The sequence below is a fragment of the Takifugu flavidus genome, chromosome 11, assembly GCF_003711565.1.
Source record: "Takifugu flavidus isolate HTHZ2018 chromosome 11, ASM371156v2, whole genome shotgun sequence".
NCBI classification, from domain to species: domain Eukaryota; kingdom Metazoa; phylum Chordata; class Actinopteri; order Tetraodontiformes; family Tetraodontidae; genus Takifugu; species Takifugu flavidus.
The window spans coordinates 8,929,856-8,945,483 of record NC_079530.1 but is presented as its reverse complement, the minus strand read 5'-3'; the positions used below and the strand labels follow the sequence as shown (position 1 = coordinate 8,945,483).

At 44.3% G+C, this 15,628-nt stretch overlaps 2 protein-coding genes across 3 annotated transcripts; one reads left to right on the top strand and one right to left on the bottom strand.

The window, feature by feature from the left end:
* Nucleotides 1–1,127: 1,127 nt before the first annotated feature.
* soul2 (heme-binding protein soul2) lies at nucleotides 1,128–3,018 on the bottom strand. The gene is made up of 4 exons (XM_057047890.1): nucleotides 2,858–3,018; nucleotides 2,662–2,776; nucleotides 2,123–2,279; nucleotides 1,128–1,777 (listed from the first exon to the last, which is right to left on the bottom strand). The coding sequence occupies exons 1-4, from the start codon at nucleotides 2,969–2,971 to the stop codon at nucleotides 1,597–1,599; spliced, it is 567 nt and encodes a 188-aa protein (XP_056903870.1). The 5' UTR covers nucleotides 2,972–3,018; the 3' UTR covers nucleotides 1,128–1,596.
* Nucleotides 3,019–5,648: 2,630 nt separating this feature from the next.
* ccdc85a (coiled-coil domain containing 85A) lies at nucleotides 5,649–15,338 on the top strand. 2 transcript variants are annotated; one of them, XR_008952780.1, is made up of 4 exons: nucleotides 5,649–5,983; nucleotides 6,305–7,327; nucleotides 13,399–13,456; nucleotides 13,838–15,338. XR_008952780.1 is itself a non-coding variant. In XM_057047889.1 (4 exons), the coding sequence occupies exons 1-4, from the start codon at nucleotides 5,762–5,764 to the stop codon at nucleotides 13,851–13,853; spliced, it is 1,308 nt and encodes a 435-aa protein (XP_056903869.1). In that variant the 5' UTR covers nucleotides 5,649–5,761; the 3' UTR covers nucleotides 13,854–15,338. The 2 variants fall into 2 exon arrangements, 1 of the variants encoding a protein (XP_056903869.1); XM_057047889.1 differs by having other exon boundaries at nucleotides 6,305–7,316.
* Nucleotides 15,339–15,628: the final 290 nt, after the last annotated feature.

Here is a 15,628-nt window from a genome sequence, read left to right as displayed (position 1 = left end):
GTCAGCAGGGGTCAGGGAGGGAAGTGTGAACCTGAGGAGCTGCTCGTTTATAGGTTTAACCTGTGCCAGAGATGCTGTTTCACCACGCTCTTCTATTGAAAATGAAGTAATGGAATCGGTATCTGAAAGTGTTCCTTTCATCTGCACAAGGTTGATGGCCGGGATGTGAAATAAGACGTTATTAAAGTGTGAGTCAGACGCTCCAGCGTTCCATCACGGTGTGATTACATACCTGATGTGTCAGATATAGAAACACGGTGTGTGTGTGTGCGTGCGTGTGTGTGTGTGTGTTATCGCTCAAGGTTTCTCTCGCTGCGTGTTCCTTTAGAGAACGTCGGCTGTGATCAGTGACTCATGCTGTACAAGATGTTAGCAGATATCTGAAGGGTTCAGTGCGCTAACATGTTCTGTTGAAAAAAGTACTAAAAATAATCGGTACAATCTGTGCACTGTCAGGGACCATTTGGTCTCAGATGAGGACTTTCAAGGACTTTAGAGTCACTGTATGCTGTTTAGTCTCCAAAAATGATCATCAAAGCTTTCATTTATCCGTTTGAGAAGACACACCACCATATGATGAAGCACAGACATGCTACTTAGCCTAGCTCAAATATCAGCAGTGAATGGTACAGTGCTTCTTTTGTTCACTGTTACTTTTTAATATATATCTACAGTACACTGAGCTAATATTTAACCAAACTGAAAAAGAAATCAATTGATGACTTTATATTTTAAAAAAATATATAATTTTCTTTATATGATTAGATGTTTTCCCCCCAGTGGGATTTATTTAAAATGTACATATTTTTAAGATCCGATTTAATCGGTCGGATCATTCTTGATCAAACAGCAACACTACCATCTAGTGGTCACTAGCACACATTACACTAAATAAATTATGTTTACAGGACCGCGTGTCTTTAATTTACGGGTCAGTTCAAAGTTGTTAATCCGTTTAAACAAATAAACTACAGTTGTCAGCAAATGAATGCAAAATCTGCCATGTGACTGAGTTTACTTATTCTCATAGATTCTCTTGCGAAAATATGACGATTTCAAATATTAATTTAGGCCGAGCTTTAAAATAGTTAACATTTGTTAAAAAGAATAATGTCGACTTATCAAAGTTAACGGTCTTGATGAAAGTCCATTTTTTATTGTTGCAGAAACACAAAAATGAATGACAAAATTTGGATTTATCCAGGTGATGAACCGGAATTTAAATCCACACATAACACATTTTAGTACTGAGATTGCGCTTCAATTAATGAACCCACTTACAGGTTATTGGTAACAACATTCTGTGCCTGAACAGTGAACTGTGACATTATGTTGTCTTACACATTGGAGATCAATAGATAGAAGTTACAAGTAAAATTATAAAGTAAACTCCGATTGAGAAATATAAGAACTTTTATTTGGTTTTGCACAATTAGGTTTCTATTTGTTACATGCACGTTAGCCCAAGGCAGTGCATAGCGATTAACACTTGTAATCCTTTATAACCAGAACACTGGCAGAAATGAAGAAACTTAACTAAATAAGAGCCGAGCAGTGAGCAGAATATCTTGGCTGTTCCCAGGTTGGTTTCCTAGTCTAACAGCTGGAATCTTGATTTATCCAGACCTCATTGTGGTGCTTTAGCGCCCAAAAGGAATCGTAGCCCGCTCCGCTGTACTCGACCGAGTCCAGGTTCGAACAGATTCTCTCCAGATCGGACAGCAGCTTGGCTGCGTTCGATTTGCCACTCTGGACGCTTGGAATTCCACCGAAGTTCCTTTACATGGGAAATACAGGAAGAGCATCGGGTCACGAAATGGAGCAATAATTTAGACAATGAGATAGTTTTTGCAGTTTTGAATTGATCGGATGAATTCGGCCGGTTCAAAGAGCCGACACAACGAGCAGCCTTCAATAAGCAGCCGGAGCTCATCCCAACTGCGCAGGGGGGGGGGGGGGGGCAATTACAGACGTGACGTCACGGCGCCAAAGCGCAGCGTGGCTGATTTCCGCCGCTTCTGAAGCAACGAAGGATGCCATTTCAAAAATAGATGGCGCCAACACGTTAATGGTGGTCCACAACCCTGGGTTTTAACTAGTAATGTCAATTCGAGCCGCTCACCGGACATAGAAGGTGGATGAAGGTAGATGGAAAATTTCAACCGATGAGCTGGCAGCTGAAAGTTGCGTGTTGGGTGGAACAAACCAGCACAACCACAAATGGTTATCTTTGGTGTGATTGATCAACACAGGCCAGGTATTATCAAGACTGATTTCACCTGTAAAAATGAAGAAGCAGAAAAAGAAACCCAAGAATCATTTCGCAGGTTTAAATCCAAATCTGAGTTACATCAGCGTCCTGTTATTACTATGTTGCTATACAAAGTACTTAGAAACTGATCTCTGGAATAATTATTAACTATGAAGTTTCATCTTGAGGCTCCACTTTTATAAGAATTAGGCATATTGTCAGAACCATTTCTAAGCTAAAGGATTAGGCTACACCACTTCTGGCATCACACTTTCTCCGTCTTTGAGCACTAAAGAAACCTCCTTTAATTTTACACTAAGTTGTTTTCTTGTTTTATTTCACCTCTCGGTGAAGTTTACATCCTCAGCTCACTGCAAAGTAACAGATTTCAGGTACAAACACACCCTCACCATTCTTAACGAATGACTTCAGCCGTCCATTTGCGTCGAGGAAGTCAGAGTCTGAAGTTCCTGCGACCTTTGTCCTGATCCAGGTGGTGGGGACAAACTGGTGTATTTCATAATTCTGCAGACAAAGAAGCACTGAGGTGACCTTTCTGGATTCTTCGGGAGAGCGGCGTCCAGCCTGACCGGACCTCAGACCTACCTGATTTCTTTCAATCACTGTAAATGCCGGACAGGTTTTACCCTTGCAAAAATCTTCTCCGCTGCAGGAGGAGACCAGGAGGACGGACAGAAGCAGGACCACAGCTGTCTCCATGCTGCCAGGATAACCTCACAGCTCCGACTGAAAACACTGCTCCCACAGCCACAACTTTCCAGTTTATCAAGTCTCCGAGCCACACCCCCCCCACCTCCACCCTCCAAAAACACCAGGTTACCTCATGAGTGTTTGTCTTCCACGATGAAGCCCTTCGGTTCTCTGATGAGTGGAGGTCAAGAGCCATAAATGTCACACAGGCCAAGTACAGAAGAGAACAGCAGGAGCCCAAGAGAGATTAAAGTGAGAGCAGATCTGATCTGTGACCATACCTATGGACTTTCATAAGTGACAGGGTTCTTCTGTTCACAAAACAGTTTTTAGTAGGTTTAGTAAGTGCTGAACTTAGTTTTAACGTCCTGTTAGCAGCTCAAGTACAACACCAGCGTCAGTTCCCCAACACTGGAATTTTCTCTTTCAGTTCCTCAGTCAGAAGATCCTGTTGGACGCCACAAGGTGACCTGTCAGCATTCCTCATCACTTTTAATGCAGTTGTCTTTTCAATAAACAAAGCAGACATGTGATCAACTGCTAATTAAATTTGCTTTACTTCCTGCTTTCATCGGGTCAGTCCAGCTCTGTTGGGCCACGGCTGTCGATCAAACCGGTTGTTATTCTTACAACATGTGTTGGATCTGAATGTATCGGAACTTCAGATGCTCCTCCTTATCTGATTATAGAACAGCACAACCAGTAGGCCAAGATTTCTCAGCCAAGCACTTACTTGTGACTCAGATATTCTTGGAATTTTCTTCCTTGCTGCACTTATATCTGTGAAATGATGCCCTTGCCACGTCGAGCGACATCACTGCTACTATCCTGCACGTCATCACTTGTTCATCTAATCACATGCAGATTCAGTTGACCTGGGATCTTCAAACCTTCCAGAAACTGTAACCTAAACACCAGAAGACCTTAATATTTTGAGCGCTACAGAAGAGAAATGTCACCTTTGCCACAATCTGAAAATTATATATTCTGATATGTATATTGTATTCACCCTCTGTACTATGTACAGGTACACAGAGGCCGAGTATCCATTTATCTGGATTATTGTAAATATACATCCTCTTTGTATATCCCAAATCCTGTTCTATTTGATTTTATCTTATTTTTCTCTGCGTGCTCTTGCTGTTGTTGCACTGTAAATTTCCCCGTGTGGGACAATAAAGGACCTGAATCTGAATCTGAATCAAGTCACACTGCAGTGACTATTTCATAAATAATGAAAGACAATTTACTTCAATATATAAGTTTTTGAGGAACATTTGGTTTGTGTTAATATAAAAAAAACATTAAAGTGACATCTTTACAACACAGCATGCCTGTGCACTTAACATCAAAAGGGAATAAACATAAGGAATAATAATGAAGGAATTATGATGGGAACAAGCCAACATTGAAGCATAAGGGCAGCGGAGATAAAGTGATTATCTATACTTTGCTGAGAATCAGACAGCGCGGTTAAAAACAAAAATAGCAGCACCTGTTTCTACTGAAATGAACGAGAAACCGGTCTCAGCGCCCCCGTGTGGGTGAACTTAAGAGGTGCAACTGTGGTCACAATGTGTCAGTACATTTTAAAGAGGTTTTCATGCTTCTTGGGCCAAATTCACGTACTGTCACCTCTGTTGTGTTTTTAATGGTAGCATCTCCCTTGGACCATAGAGGCAGCAGCCTGAGTAGAGGCGCCCAGACGTCCCTCTACCAGGACACTCTACCAAGGCATCCCCAGGCCAGTCGAATGACATAGTCCCTATCCTGGGTCTTCCCCGGGATTTCCTCCCGGTGGGACATGCCTGGAGGTAGGAACGGCTCAGGTCTGTATTTACCACAACAGTCTGCTACATATTCTGTATGACTGCGGCTGCCGCCTGTCAATTGCACGCTCCATTTCCCATTCACTTGTGAACAAGAACCCAAGGTGCTTAAACTCCTCCACTTGAGTCCCTGCCCTGGATGGAGCAAGGCACCCGTTCTTCAGGCAGGAATCACAGCCTTGAACTTTGAGGTGCCTCACGCGGCTGCAAACCGCATCCGTGTGTGCTGAAGGTTCCTGTCCAAAGGAACCAGGAATCAAGACATCATCTGTGAAAAGCAGTGATGAGACCCAAAGGTTCCTGAACCAGAACCCCTTCAGGTCCTGGTTGTTTTGAATTTCATGAAGGGCGTATCATGGCGTATTAATTAAATAGTTGTACATTAAAAACATTAAAAACAACGTTAATTATCAGATATTTTTAAGTGGAAAACACCATATCAGTGCAGCAGGGGGCGCAAAGGAGCCAGAGAGAGAGAGAGAGAGATAGAGAGAGAGAGAGAGAGAGAGGGAGAGAGAGAGAGAACTCCACACACCAGCATCTCCTCTCTCTCAGGATTCACCTGCAGCCGCTTCCTCCTCAGTTCCCCGCTCTCTGCCGTCTTCCTCCCCGGTGTGCGGACAGCGGTGATCCGCACCGAGCAGCGGGGTTGCACGCAGGTTGGCCGGCATGCACATGGAGATAAACCATCCGGGCAAGCCGTCCGCAGGCCCCGCACGAAACGCAGAATCATGCGCACCGATCAAGCGGCGCAGCACCGGGATCTGCAGCATGGGCGTGGAGGAAGGACGCGGGCGAAATGAGCGCGATGTAATTTAGTGAACATAAAAGAAAGAAGGGTGGGTGGGTGGGGGACACAGACCAACTGCTGCTCGGATCGCGGCTGAGGGGCTGTCTTTTTCTTGAAAATTGTTCTAAATAGCCCACAGCACTTTTCTCCCTTGGCTGCCTTAGCTGGAGATTAAAGAGGATGGAGAAAAGCGCACAGCAGCCCAAAAGCGCAGAGAGCCCCACAGAGGAGCTCTCCAAAATCAGCGACGAGGAGCTGCTGAAGTGGAGCAAAGAGGAGCTGGTGCGCAGGCTGCGAAGGGCAGAGATGGAAAAGAGAGGCGTCATCGTGGAGCACGGAAATCTGATGCGGGAGGTGAACCGGAGACTCCAGCAGCACCTGAACGAAATACGCAGTCTGAAGGTGAGACACCGGCGATCACGTTGGTTGGGATCCGCGCGGGTTCCGTACCCGGCCATGCTGTCAGTGAAGGGTAAATGGATCAGGCAGAAACAAGACTTAAACCTGTTGCATGGCACAAAATAATGAAGGCGGCTCCCTGCTGACGTGAAGGGTATTAACAAACGTTGAACTTGGTCTTTGCATGTCTAACATTTTTGGACACTATGTGCATCAATTTAATATTATTTACATAAACTCAGTGTCAGTTCCATCGTTTTTGCTGCCTCAGAAACTCATTCATAAGAGCTTCAGTAACATTTTTCGTCTGTGTTTGTAAACCAGGATGTGAATCAGAAACTCCAGGAGGACAACCAGGAGCTGCGGGACCTGTGTTGCTTCCTGGATGACGACCGGCAGAAGGGGAAGCGTGTGTCACGGGAGTGGCAGCGCCTGGGTCGCTATAGCGCCAGCCTGATGAGGAAGGAGGTGGCCATCTATCTACAGAAGCTGAAGGAGCTGGAGCAGCGACAGGTGGAGGTCATCCGCGAGAACTTGGAGCTCAAGGAGGTGTGTCTCATGCTGGAGGAGGAGCGGGTCATGACCGCGGCTGGTGGAGGCGGGGGCCTTGGTCGCAGGAGCTCTGTCGACAGTCAGAGCTCCTCTCAGCTATGCGGGAGCGGCCCGGCTCCAGGCCTGCTGCGAGATGTTGGCGACGGGAGCAGCACCTCCAGTGCGGGGAGCACAGACAGCCCTGATAACCTCAAACCTCCTCCCCCCTCCTCCGGAACCAGTCCTGGATCTGGTTTAAGACCAGCGGACATGTTTGAATCTATGGGCAGGAGGCACAGCTCTACCCCAGAGTATCACACTTTCCCCCAGGCCTGCCGACCTCGAGGGGGGTCCTTGACTAATCTCGACCCCCGGGAACCAGGCCTGGAAAAACACAAGTCTCCCACCAGGCTACCGTGTGACTCCCATCCCAAACCCAGCAGCGCTGACCTGCTGGCCCACAAACAGCTAGTGATGTCAGCGCCAGCATCTCCGGGCTCTGGGAAGGGCTCCACTAACTCCAGCCCAGACCCGAGTCGCAGACATCATGCCGTTTCCAAAGTGGGGGCAGTCTGTGGGAAAGCTGAGGCGAGACAGACCGCCATGGTGACGCCAGAGCACCTACGGAAAGCGAGGGTCATCATCGGAAGTCCGGAGTCTGTGCGGCACCACCATCACTATCAGTACAGTCCCGGCATGGAAAAAAGCAAAGGGAGATACGGCGGCGGCTCCCCTGACAGGGATGGCGCTCAGAGAAGGGGGGTGGGTGAGGAAATGGCCCCCCACCACCAGACCCTGTACAACGGTAGGCACAGGGTAACGCTGATCTTGTATTTTAATTACTTCTAGACTAACAGAATGTTAAATACTGCAGACACTGTGAATAATCCTCAATAATGAAACTCCCAATATCAGGTTGTTAATATCATTGGCATTCCCAGATTATTGATTAGGCAACACTGCCAAATATGCCTCGCGTGGAAACATAGCAAAGCTGACAAAATCAATCTTTCTGTCTTTTTCTTTTGATCCTTTGAACATCAACCTAACCTGTTAACAGCGTTCACTTCCCGCATATGTTCTTCACCTTGAAAATGTCCAAGTAACCCATGATGCTATGCTAGCATACACCCTGGTGATGCTAGTGGCAGGTGCTGGGTGACGGAACCTCAGTAAACCTACACATGCGTGTGCAGAGAAGATGGTGAAACTGTTGGATCGGCTTTGCACTCAGTTTCCTGTTTGTGGTGGCGGTTGCGGAAAGGTTTGTGGAAAAGGTCATTTCCTCAATGACAACGAGCATCAGAGAGAAAACATTAAGAAAAAGTCAGATGTCTACTCATTTGTTTGTTAGGAGCAGATGCAACCCTCTAACACACACACACACACACACATGCATACACACACACGTGGAGTTTGTCAAAGCTGTCCTATCCTTTTAATTAGTTCACATTTGGCAGCTCACCCCCTCTGGAAGGTGGATTTTTTTTTCGCCACGTGTCTTGAGAATGCTGGCAAATGACGTGTTCTGTTCTAGAACATCACACACATTAAGCATGGCTTAATTTTTTGTCGCATTAAATATTCCAAAGTGCTCCCTGGGGCAGTTGGAGCGCAGTTGTTTTGTGCTCTTTGCGTCTCTCTGTGTTTACTTTGAGTGTGTTCGGAATTAATCTGTATCATCCAGAGACGGCCTCATCTGTGAAATTGAATTTAATTTGGGATTGTTTTTATGGTGCCCTGTTAGCATGTAGAGTGTTTGGGTGGCAGCCTCTTCGTGGCTTTATGCAAATTTGATTTGCTTGATTGTTATTCGATCATGTTCTTGTCATGTTTGTAGTCAGTTTGAGGAACCCAGCCAGTTTACAATCTAACACATCAGAGGTGGCAAAAAGCTGAGCCGATAGCTGCAGCTAGCTGCTATTATACTCTTACAACACCGCCTACTGGTTTTGCTGGGCAGCACTGCACAATAACGTACTCATAAGCATGCAAACCAACCCTTTCATAAACACACAGAGAAAAAGTATTTCCCAGTTTTGGCCCTATTGAAGTAATGGTGCGAGTTGAGACTTATTTGCTAAAAGGTGTCTGGCACCAGGGGGCCATGATCCATAAGTGTGTGAGAGTCCACAGACAATAGGCATACATATATATGATTTAACTTAGTGTACCATTTAAATGTAATTTGCCGAATGCACGGTTTTTTGAAAGACCCCTACTCTACCAAAAGGAGCACTGCTCCAGTATTCCAGCCGACTAACTAGTAGCGAGCGATCCAACGTAAACTCTGGATACCCACCAACACAGTAATAGTTGCTGAGTCGGCTCCCCTCTCTGAGGAGGATACACATGACCGGTCTATTTTTTGACAGATGGAGCTCCACTGGGCAGTCTGAATCAGGAAGGAAGTCAGGGAACACAGCCCCACCCCCTCTAGGAACGTGCACCAGCACTAGTGCACTCATCAGACATGTCCACACACTTGAACCGGCATTTCTCAGAGCTCTGCTCCGTCCTCCATGGTGCTCATGACACATGTGACAATGCGATCGGCGGCGACTCCGTCGGACTGCCCGAGTCGAGCTGGAGGAGTCACTGCGTTGTTATTTCACTGTCGGATGTTGATCATTGACCGCTGGTACAATAAGAATGAAATGAAGGTTTTTGCTTTGAGAAAAGCCAACTGGATTTGTTTTAATCAGCCATGTTGTTACAGACCTCAGAAAAAGACAGAAAAAGCATTTTACAGTAAAATCAATTTTTGGTTTATGCAAATGTTGTTCTTGTTATTAAATACTAAATCATCAAATAGATGCTTGAATGAAGGTTTAGCTTTAATCCTTTGCAATGAGAACAAAACCTTAGAACATAGAACCTTTTAATGATCAAAGCTCCACCATGAAAGAAAAGATTGGTTATCTTTGATGTGCTAATGGCCAGAATCTTCCTTCATTCATGGTTGTATTAGCAATGGAGATTTGACACGGAGGACAACCTCACAGACACACACACACACGCACACACACACACACACACACACACACACACACACACACACACACACACACACACACACACACACACAGGGCTTAAGGGCTCCATTTAACACTTTAATGCTGTTCAGATAAGCCCATTCAGCTCATGCTGTGCTAATTGAATGTGTTTGCTGTGTGTGTGTGTGCATGCATGCGTGTGTCTGTGCGTGGAACGTGATCAATTGGTATAAATGTCTATAGATGTCTATACCTGCAGAGATCTGACTGGGTGACGGTTTGTCCATCTACACACTGACGTTTTCCAATCAGACTTCTTCATCCCAATTAACCGATCACCCTAGATGATAGATAGATAGATAGATAGATAGATAGATAGATAGATAGATAGATAGATAGATAGATAGATAGATAGATAGATAGATAGATAGATAGATAGATAGATAGATAGATAGATAGATAGATAGATAGATAGATAGATAGATAGATGGATAGATTTGTGCTACACTGTATGTGCAGTGGGGGAATTTGTCTGGAAACTAAAGTTACTCAGGTATTGGTGCTCAATCATTTCAATCCAAATCTCTTGCTGTGTTTCTCTTGTGGCTACATGTTGCAGGGCTGTGCGATATCATAAGTAAATGTGTGATATGAACACTTGAACCAGTCAAAATATCCAGTATCTGGTCAGTAGCTTAACATCACTAGTTCAAAAGCATTGAAAATCCCTTTGAAATGTCTGGCTTGGTAGTGACAAGTTGTGCTTATTGGAGCTGCTGTCTGCCATAACCTGTGAACCACATGTGACAGGCATGTTGTATTTACTGTGCTTGTTAATATCATGATTACAAAAAGTTTTTGGAGTCATTGTTGCAGGTTTCCAGACTAACTACAGATCACACTGATGAAAGAGCATAAATGGTTGAGAGGATTTGTTGCTCTCGTCTTAAACATCATCAGTTTTGAGGTTGAAAAAGGCCTCGTTTGTCATTATTCCTCCGATAATGGACCCAGATTAAGTTGGTTAACTATATCTGTTCACTTGCTTCTCCCAAGGCTCAGGTATGGGGGTGCGACGGATGGCCTACATTCATGTTGATATGATGGGCTCGCGTGCTCTGAGCTCAGCCTCTGACGCTGCATAGGACCCTGGTGCTGCTATTAATAGTGCAGGTTTTCTACAGTGTTTGTCCTCAAACCTGATCAATCACATATTTGGAAGTGTTGTGACCACGTCAAGAGCTTCAGCAGAGCTTCCTCCCGTGTTAAACAGGTCACAATTTTAATATTAATAGCTCATTTCCATATTCAGTGACATCCATAGTTTAAAGGTTGTTCACGTTCTGTTTTTCATCCTATAAGAGCTGAATAATTCTTTCCATCCATCAGTGGTTCATTAGAGGCCTGAGGATGGTGCAACTAAGAATAGTTTTATAACACACAAAATGACTCCATCCATCTTCCTCTACAGCATCACTGGCACTTTTGGAGCTTTTATGTGTGGTTTTATTGGAAACATGTTGGTCCCAAATTTTTAATTGTGTGAATCTGTGTGTTCCTGGAGACATCTGGAAATGAGATTTGGTGTGTGGGGGCTTTAGAGAGTGAGCGTGGCTGTTTGGATGGCTGAATAGAAGTGAGCAGCAGTTGTTGTGGAGCAGAATGTGTGTGTAGTTGGTGAGTGTGTGAACAGGGAGTGTATTTATGTGTCATAACTGCTGAAGGTTGTGGCATCATTGAGCAGAAGTGAGTAACCCCTGATGAGGCCAGCCCTCTGCTTCATGTCATCTTATTTTCTCTCCTTCTGTCCTTTCTTCTTGCTCTTTCTGAAATATCTCAGTGATTAAGCTTTTCAAAAACACATATTAGAGAATTAAACCTTCAAAAGTTAATGTTTTTTTAGCTGTTGAGATAAAAACAAGTCCAACAGAACTGGTACAAACTCAGATTTTAAGAGCCAAACTAACATCCAGGTAATGTCCAGCAGTTGTTGACTGATTTAAAGATGAAAAGAAAAAATAACTCAATATTGTGTCAAAATGATGTAATAAAAGATGATTATTAACTGCAAAAAATTAGGTGTGCTTTAAGAATCATGTATAGTATTTGAAAAATGAGAATATTTTCAGGAGTCGCTTGTCAGGGTTATGACAGTTTACTGTTTGTCAGTTATTATTGGGGCATAAAGGTGCTGGCGCTTTGAAATAGTCAGTGGGAACGTCATTAAATGTTAACCTGAGGCGCTGATGGCTAATTGGATCTTGGAGAAAACTGAAGTCATGGACACAGAACATCCATGTGTACACACACACGCACACACACACACCACAACACACACACACACACACAACCACACACACCACACACAGAACCACGCACACGCACAAACAGATTTGTGAGGCGGTCAGGACAGCAAAGGCAGAGTTCAGTTAATGCTGGCAGCTCGTCTGTGTGTATATGTATTGGGAGGGTGTGTGTGTGTGTGTGTGAGAGTGTGTGTTGTGTGTGTGTGTGTGAGAGAAAGAGCAAAAGATCAGAGACCCTGAGTTTAGGACAGGACTGCTAACTAGGCCAACAGCTGCTCCTCTGGCAATTCATCTTTGAAGCTTTTTTCCTCTATTGTTGAAACAATTGAGCACACTGGTGCAATACAGGCCATCATCATCATCATCATCATCGTCAACATACACCTGGGCTTATTCTTTTCTTCCTCCATCACTTCCTCTGCCCATCAATCTGTGACACAAACTGAGATGCATCAAACCAAAGCAGAGAACACAGCTGTGAACCAGCCCAGAGGCCGGCTGTTCTGTGTGTGTGTGTGTGTGTGTGTGTGTGTGTGTGTGTGTGTGTGTGTGTGTGTGTGTGTGTGTGTGTGGTGTGTGTGTGTGTGTGTGTGTGTGTGTGTGTGTGTGTGTGTGGAGAACATGAGAATGAAACCAGTGAAGTGCAGACTTACATGGAGGTTGATGCAAGGGGACCGTCTGTGTGTATTTTTTAAAATATTCACCCTCTATACACACACGCGCGCGTGCACGCTCTGGCTGGTTAATCTGCGTTTGAGGGTTGATAAATGACCACGGGCGATGGTCAGCATCTTTCCCTCACACCAGCTGCTCGGCCACATGCTCAGGCAGCCGTCCTCAGTGCAGTTCCGGGGCTGCTGCGGCCCTGCAGGCCTCTTGTCTGCTCCGCCACACACTCACACACACTCTGTTCATTTTGAAAAAAGACACCGTGAAACCTCAGTCATCAGAATTAATTTGAGTGTTCGCCTCCGGGGATCATACACGGTAACTTCCTTGTGATTGTGGGACAAAACTTTACAAAATAACACACAAAAGCGCCAGAACACAAAGAAGACTCGAGGTGAGGTTGAAATGCAGGTGAAATTTCCTGTTACAGAAGTAGCGTAATATTTATATTTTTGGCTTCTTTCGGAGTGACGTGTTCCTGTGGATCCTGTGGAAACCTTTGAATCATTTTTAAATCCAGGGACAGCAGTTTGGGTCAGTTTAAATCGGATAATCAGTGCGGAGAGGGAGAGCAGACATCCCTCGCAGAAGGCCCGTGGTTGGTGCAGATGGTTGGATGAACGGAGCTCAGACCAACAACAGTGACAGCAGCAATCAGGCGGGTCGGATCACATCTGTGGATCGATTCTCAATGTTCAATACTGAACATTTTTACTACGTTCAAACAAGTTGCTTTGTCCAAAACAGTTCTCAAAGTTGTCTTGACTAAGATCTGTTGGACAATAACTGGACTGAACTTACCAAGACGATGGTACAGCGTTGACAATCCAAATCCAGGTGTTCCATTGTCAGCATACAGTTGACGGCAACTTCCTTTGATCTGATGAGTAATTACTCTGTTTCCTTTCTTTTACAGCTTTGATCTCAGCCGGTTGCTGCAGCAACTCTTGCAGGAGTGTAAACCTTTGGGACAGGTGAGGATTCTGAACCGTCCAGATTAAAAACAAAACGCAAATAGATTAAAGTTTCTTTGACACTATGATGAATTATCTGCACAGAAAAGTTGAAAAGGAAACTATATTAAGATCTAATCATACTCAGGTCATTAAAGTTTCTAGGAAGTAAAAGGTCAGTTCAGTGTGTGTGCGCATGCGTGTGTGTGTAAAGGTCACCCTGGTGTGATGCTTAAATGCAATGGCTTTGTTAATATTTAATGATGCAACGGTACTTAATAAATCAGTCTCTTTACCTGGAGAGGCAGCGTCCTTACATTCTGCTGACACACACACACACACACACACACACACACACACACACACACACGGTAATTGTACTCTTCCCTTCTTGTCTTTCAGCTTTGATTCCTCTTGACCCTGACATGCCTCTCAATCAGATGCTGCTTTGACAAGCCACGCCCCCAGAGAGAAGAAGGGACATTGAGGAAACACCAGAGGACTGATAGAAAATGGTCACACACGGAGCCGTGAAGGGTGAGAGAGCAGATGAATGACAGAGAGGCCAAAACACTGGAAACACTTGAAACGCTCTGTCTGCTGCTGCTATGCATTTCCCATGGATCCCAGGGAAGGACTGGATGAGCAGAGGCTAATTCAAATGTTGCCAAATGGAGAGTGGAAGACAAATGTGATACCTGAAAATTCCTTGTTGCCAATAAAATAGTCCTACCTCTTTGGAAAGCCAGAAACTTTGAGGACCAAGAACGAATATCTTCTCATGCTAACCCTGGACAATCACACCACGGTGGTACCTCCAGCCACGTCCCCCCACAGGATGGGGAGGACAAAGACATATTGTTGCTCCAAATGTTGCATTCAAGTAAGAATAGACAAATTCTGATGATTTCCACCACAAACCCACAACTCAAAAGCAACATGACTATAAATGGCTTAGCTCCCTCCTAACGTTATGAAGGTATCATGGTTTTGACCTCACATTTAAAGGATTTGTGAGCCCTCATTTAGCTCCTCGTGGTTCCTCGTGCTAGTTGCATTAGGCCATGGTGAGCTCCCAAGCACACTTAACTTATTTTCATGCTAATTTCAACACAATAGAAGCTTTGGGCATATCAACAGTGTATTTTAATGTTTTTAAAACGAAATCGGCCGGAGCTCACAAATCGCCCTTCAAGACCTTATTTTGATTAGAAAAGTTGCCATATTCATGACTGCACATAGCTTGTCAGTGTTTGTAGTAATGAGGCTTCTTTCCCAGATTCAGATGTATTTCCCCCCCCAGAAACGTCCTAAATGGTGTTTGTGTGGTTTAATGGTGACTTTAACCAGAAAATCTAGTCAATTTATTGTTGGATCGATATTGAATTAATTACCTTTGTGAAGGAGCGTTGCCCTCGCCTGCACATCATCGACTGGCTTTTTAGGGTTTTTATCATCTTCGTGCTGCAGAAACAGGAGTCAATCCACGTTATTGAAATATTTAAATCATAGAAAAAGTGCACTGTTTAATTTATGCCACAGTGTTTCTTTGCTCTTTAATACAGCAGAGGAAGAAATGAGCCAAACATGTCCTGAGGAAAGTGGCTGTGGGGCTGCAGAAACCCCAGAATCTGATGGCGTCCCCTCACCGGCGGACAATAAACCACACAAACAAGCATACGCACATGTACCCTGAATCCTGATTATATAACCTCTTTACTCTGTTTCTTTTTGGTGATTAATAAAGCATCACAATAATATTATCAAAGATTACGTAGGTTTTTAAATATATCTGCTTACTTTTATAAATGCATAATATAACTATTATTTTTGACTTCTTGGTATTATCAAACTATTATAACCAGAAATGTATGTATAAGCCAATAAAGATCCTTTAAAATTGCTTGCTTCGCTAAGAATTTGCTCTGTTTCCAAAACTGTTTTCAACGTGTTAAATATAGACTCAGGGATGAATGATGCTGCTTAGTTTAGCTTAGGAAATAATCCATAGATTCTTGTTCCTCCTGGCTGACCTGATGGCTGAGAACTAATCAGATGCAGAGGACACAAGCAGAAGTTGGGCTGTGCGGGGAAGGAGAAATCACATTACAATGACCCCACAAAAAGAAGTTATTTAAAGCCAAGATGATTCTAATCCCCCAGGTAGACGTGATCCACACAATAATTAGATAC

Excerpts from the sequence above, each read along its gene's own strand:
- soul2 (XM_057047890.1), bottom strand. The coding sequence starts at position 2,971 with ATGGAGACAGCTGTGGTCCTGCTTCTGTCCGTCCTCCTGGTCTCCTCC. Across the intron at positions 2,280-2,661 it reads GAAGTCATTCGTTAAGAATG|GTGAAATCAGTCTTGATAAT; the intron begins GTGAGGGTGTGT and ends TCATTTTTACAG. Across the intron at positions 1,778-2,122 it reads TCATCCACCTTCTATGTCCG|GAACTTCGGTGGAATTCCAA; the intron begins GTGAGCGGCTCG and ends TCCCATGTAAAG.
- ccdc85a (XM_057047889.1), top strand. The coding sequence starts at position 5,762 with ATGGAGAAAAGCGCACAGCAGCCCAAAAGCGCAGAGAGCCCCACAGAG. Across the intron at positions 5,984-6,304 it reads ACGAAATACGCAGTCTGAAG|GATGTGAATCAGAAACTCCA; the intron begins GTGAGACACCGG and ends TTTGTAAACCAG. Across the intron at positions 7,317-13,398 it reads CCACCAGACCCTGTACAACG|CTTTGATCTCAGCCGGTTGC; the intron begins GTAGGCACAGGG and ends TTTCTTTTACAG.